General features: G+C 45.3%; 1 protein-coding gene across 2 annotated transcripts in view; it reads left to right on the top strand.

Moving 5' to 3' along the window:
• Positions 1-399: 399 nt before the first annotated feature.
• SALL2 (spalt like transcription factor 2) overlaps positions 400-3,796 on the top strand; it is an 18,981-nt gene continuing 15,584 nt past the window's right edge. For both annotated transcript variants that reach the window (XM_017544497.2, XM_017544495.2), the window contains exon 1: positions 400-768. In XM_017544497.2, coding sequence (XP_017399986.1) covers positions 696-768 — 73 coding nt within the window. In that variant the 5' untranslated portion in view covers positions 400-695. The remainder of the gene's footprint in view (positions 769-3,796) is intronic.

The raw sequence follows: 3,796 nt of genomic DNA, 5'->3' as shown, positions 1-3,796 counted from the left end.
TAACTTCACTGGGCTTTTTGATTCATCATAAAGGGGATCAGCTATAAATAGTAGTAAAGCCTACTGTGCTTATCTGAGTTGTAATATTCAAAACGCATCACAAGTGAAAATATTCTATAAATTATAAAGACCTATACATATATTACTCATAATCAGGATACATCAGAAGGCTATTTCAGTTTATACCCCAGAAGCAGCCACATTATCAAACAGAAGGACATAGAAATATGACAGAATCAAAAAGCACAGTGCAGATCTTGGAGAAGAGTTAGAAAAACAAGCCAGGGACAGTCTCTGAACAGACAGCATAGGGAGAGGCCCAGGGCCCTTGCAGGGAGGAGAGGGTTAAATCCTTTCCTCTGCAGTACAAAAGAAAAGAGTGTGCGGAAAGATTAGGATTTTTGCTTTTACAATGGGAGCTGCAGAAGCGTAGGGAAGAAGCTGAAGAAAAAAAGGGGGCGTCTCCCCTTTAAAGACTTGCAAAGATTGAGAGAAAGACAGAGAGAGTCAAGAACAGAGAATCAGAGAGAGAGAGAGTCTGTCTCTGGGAAAGGAGAACATCTCTGCTTCACAGTGATTTGCACTGGGGGAGAGGCATCAATTGGCTTCGGACCCAAAGGGGAGACGAGACCAGGTCGCCCCGGTTAAGACTAAGTGAGCGTGCCCCTCCCTCTCCCAACTCTCTCTACACGGGAATGTCTCGGCGAAAGCAGCGGAAACCCCAACAGTTAATCTCGGACTGCGAAGGTCCCAGCGCGTCTGAGAACGGTGGGTGCCTGGGGAGGGGTGGGGGGCCCCTGAGTCCAAGCCTGTGTGGGTCAGGCCAGGGCAAGGGGAGGGCACTTGGGCCATGGGCGAAACCAGGCGGGGGCGGACTTGGTCACTGGGGGTTTGAAGGAGTTGAGATGCAGGGAGTAAAAAGATGACCTGCGCTGGGGAGAAGCCCCGCTTGTTACTCGGGATTGATTCTGTTTGTGTTTTCCTTGTTTTTCTCTGGATGAAATGGAGTTTTCAAACTGGCTCTGTCTCCCCACCCAAGAGTTTTCTTCTCAGGTCTCCCTTTGCTCACTGGTCTTTGTGCCGTTGCTAAGTAACGTCCTCAGACCTGAAGACCGTCTCTTAGGGGTGGGATTTTCCCCCCTTTTCTTTCTGGAGAGTTGGGTTGCAAGAGAATGAATTGGACAAACGTGAAGGCTCCCCTGAGGGAGAGGAGAGAAAAGTTTCTCATTGTTGGGCTGAACTGAGAGCCGATCAGAGCTCCCAGAGGGAGAAAGCTAATGTCGGTCAGAATGCAGCCTGGTTTGGGGTGTGTATGCGTGTCACCTGGAGGAGCGCTGAAGGACGGATCTGGATGAGGGGCTTAGGTTTGTGCCTAAAGGAAGGCAAAAAAAAAAAAAAAAAAAGTGCAAGGAAACACACCTGTTACTACATGCATATCGTTTTACGAGAATATCGTGTTTTTGAAGCAACAGGTGTCCCTTCTGAGGGGAAAAAAATTGCATGGCTGATTTTTTTTTTTTTTTTTTTAAGACAGAGTTTCGCTCTTGTTTCCCAGGCTGGAGTGCAATGGCATGATCTCGGCTCACTGCAACCTCCACCACCCAGGCTCAAGCAATTCTCCTCCTGAGTAGCTGGGATTACAGGCACCCACCACCATTCCCGGCTAATTTTTGTATTTTTAGTAGATGTGGGGTTTCACCATGTTGGCCAGACTGGTCTCCAACTCCTGACCTCAGGTGATCTGCCCGCTTCAGCCTCCGAAAGTGCTGAGATTACAGGCGTGAGCCACCGCGCCCGGCCCCTGAACGTATTCTTATAACATTCCATTAAGTGACAGGCAGACAGTAGAGCAGGCAGGGAATTGAAGAGTGAAATTGTCCAGAGTGCGAGACACAGAGGCAAAATCAGGGCAAAAACTTAAATTTCGTAATGCTCAGGGCTGGTGGTGCTCACTCCACTAAACCGGGGTTTGAAAAACTTGCTTGATTGTGAGTATATCTGAGCTACGGTGTGGGAATCTATATATTTTGCAAGTGTCCAAGTAATTTTTAGGATCAAAGAAGTTTTGGACATACTTGTCAGTCATATGGCTCCATATGTGCACACTGAAAGTCCTGGCTCCAGAGAGGCAATTCTTTAGCAAACAGTTGATACACCCAACAATATAGTATAGAATTAAGCACATGCATTCTGAAACCAGACTTTCAGACAAATCCCAGCTCCACCACTCAGTTAGCTGTGTGACCATGGCTAGCTTATTTTGCCTCTCTATGCTTCAGTTTCCTCATCTGAAGTAAAGCAGAGATGTGTATACTAGCTACCTCATTAGGTTGTTGTGAAAATCTAAATGAGTTAATGTGTGTAAAACTCTTGGAAAAATACCTAGCATAAATAAGTGCTTAATATGTGTAGTAAAGTACCTAGCATAAATAAGGGTTTAATATGTGTAAATATTGTTATTATCATTTGTGAATGCAGTGGCACTTCCTGCAAGTGCTGTAATATGACCAAAACTCAGGAACCTCTTGGCAAATGTCAGCATTTCTTTATGAGACATGTGCCATGAAAAGCTCTAAGGTAGTGTATTGGTGGTAATTAAAATTAATTATAGATTAAACTTGGCTTTCCACCTGTTAGCAAACAAAAACAAAAGCCTGAGGTCAAATCAGTACTCCATGTGCTGTGAAATAACCTTAACAGACATATTATGTTTTGGGCAGAACACATCCTCCCCGAATCACTGCTTTTCTGGGATCCTACTGTGCCCATATTTAGAGGTTCTCTGGTGATGGCATCCTTCCCTCCTGAGACACATTAACCCTTCTTAATGCTGCGATAGGCCGGATGTTTCCTACTTGTGCTCTACAGGAGACTTCCCCTAGAGCCTCAACTCTTTTCCAGAGCTGCCTCACAGTTCTGCTCCCCTGCTGGTTTGACTGTGGAAGTTTGCTGAACACCCCTCCAAGCCCCCAAGAAGCACCCTCTCCTCTTCTTCCTACTTCTCCCATCTGCTCACCCATTCCCCATACCACAGCTGAGGAAAAATATTGTTAGGGAGTCAAAAGCTATCTTTAACAGCTGTCCTGAATGGATTTTCAAGCCCTTTAAGATATAGTTCCCACTTGGGGGCATGGTAATGCTGCTACAAAGCCATCACCATAGAAACAGGAAAGGGCATCAACACATTTTTGATGAAAATTTGCCTTTGAGTGATGAAAGGCAGAAACAAATGTAAGGAGCAAGAAAGCGGTAGTACCCTCTGTTAAGATCTACCTTAAGAAAGCCTAAGGGTTCTCTCATCAGAATTCCCCTGGAGTGAAAGATCCAAGGCTACTTACGATTTGGATGTCTTAGATGTCATTAGGCCTCATCTGCAAGATAAGGTGGCTCTATTTGATCATATCTAAAATTCTTTCTTGATCTTACAAGCTTACAATATATAAGTTTCACATTTCCTGCTTTTTTGTTTGTTTTGGTTGGTTTTTTTGAGACGGAGTCTCACTCTATCAGGCTGGAAGGCAGTGGCAGGATCTTGTCTCACTGCAACCTCCACCTCCAAGGTTCAAGCGATTCTCCTGACTCAGCTTCCTGAGTGGGTGGGAATACAGGTGCCTGCCTGTCTGATTTTTTCTATTTTTACTAGAGACAGAGTTTCACCGTGTTAACCAGGATGGTCTCGATCGATCTCCTGACCTCCCGACCTCGCCGGCCTGGCCTCCCGAAGTACTGAGATTACAGGCATGAGCCCCACGCTGGGTCCTTTTTTTCTTTTTCTTTTCTTTTTTTTTTTTTTTTT

This window comes from Cebus imitator, unplaced genomic scaffold, assembly GCF_001604975.1.
Source record: "Cebus imitator isolate Cc_AM_T3 unplaced genomic scaffold, Cebus_imitator-1.0 Scaffold170, whole genome shotgun sequence".
Classification (NCBI taxonomy): Eukaryota; Metazoa; Chordata; class Mammalia; order Primates; family Cebidae; genus Cebus; species Cebus imitator.
The sequence above is the reverse complement of the archived record's forward strand: the minus strand, read 5'-3'. Positions and strand labels throughout refer to the sequence as shown.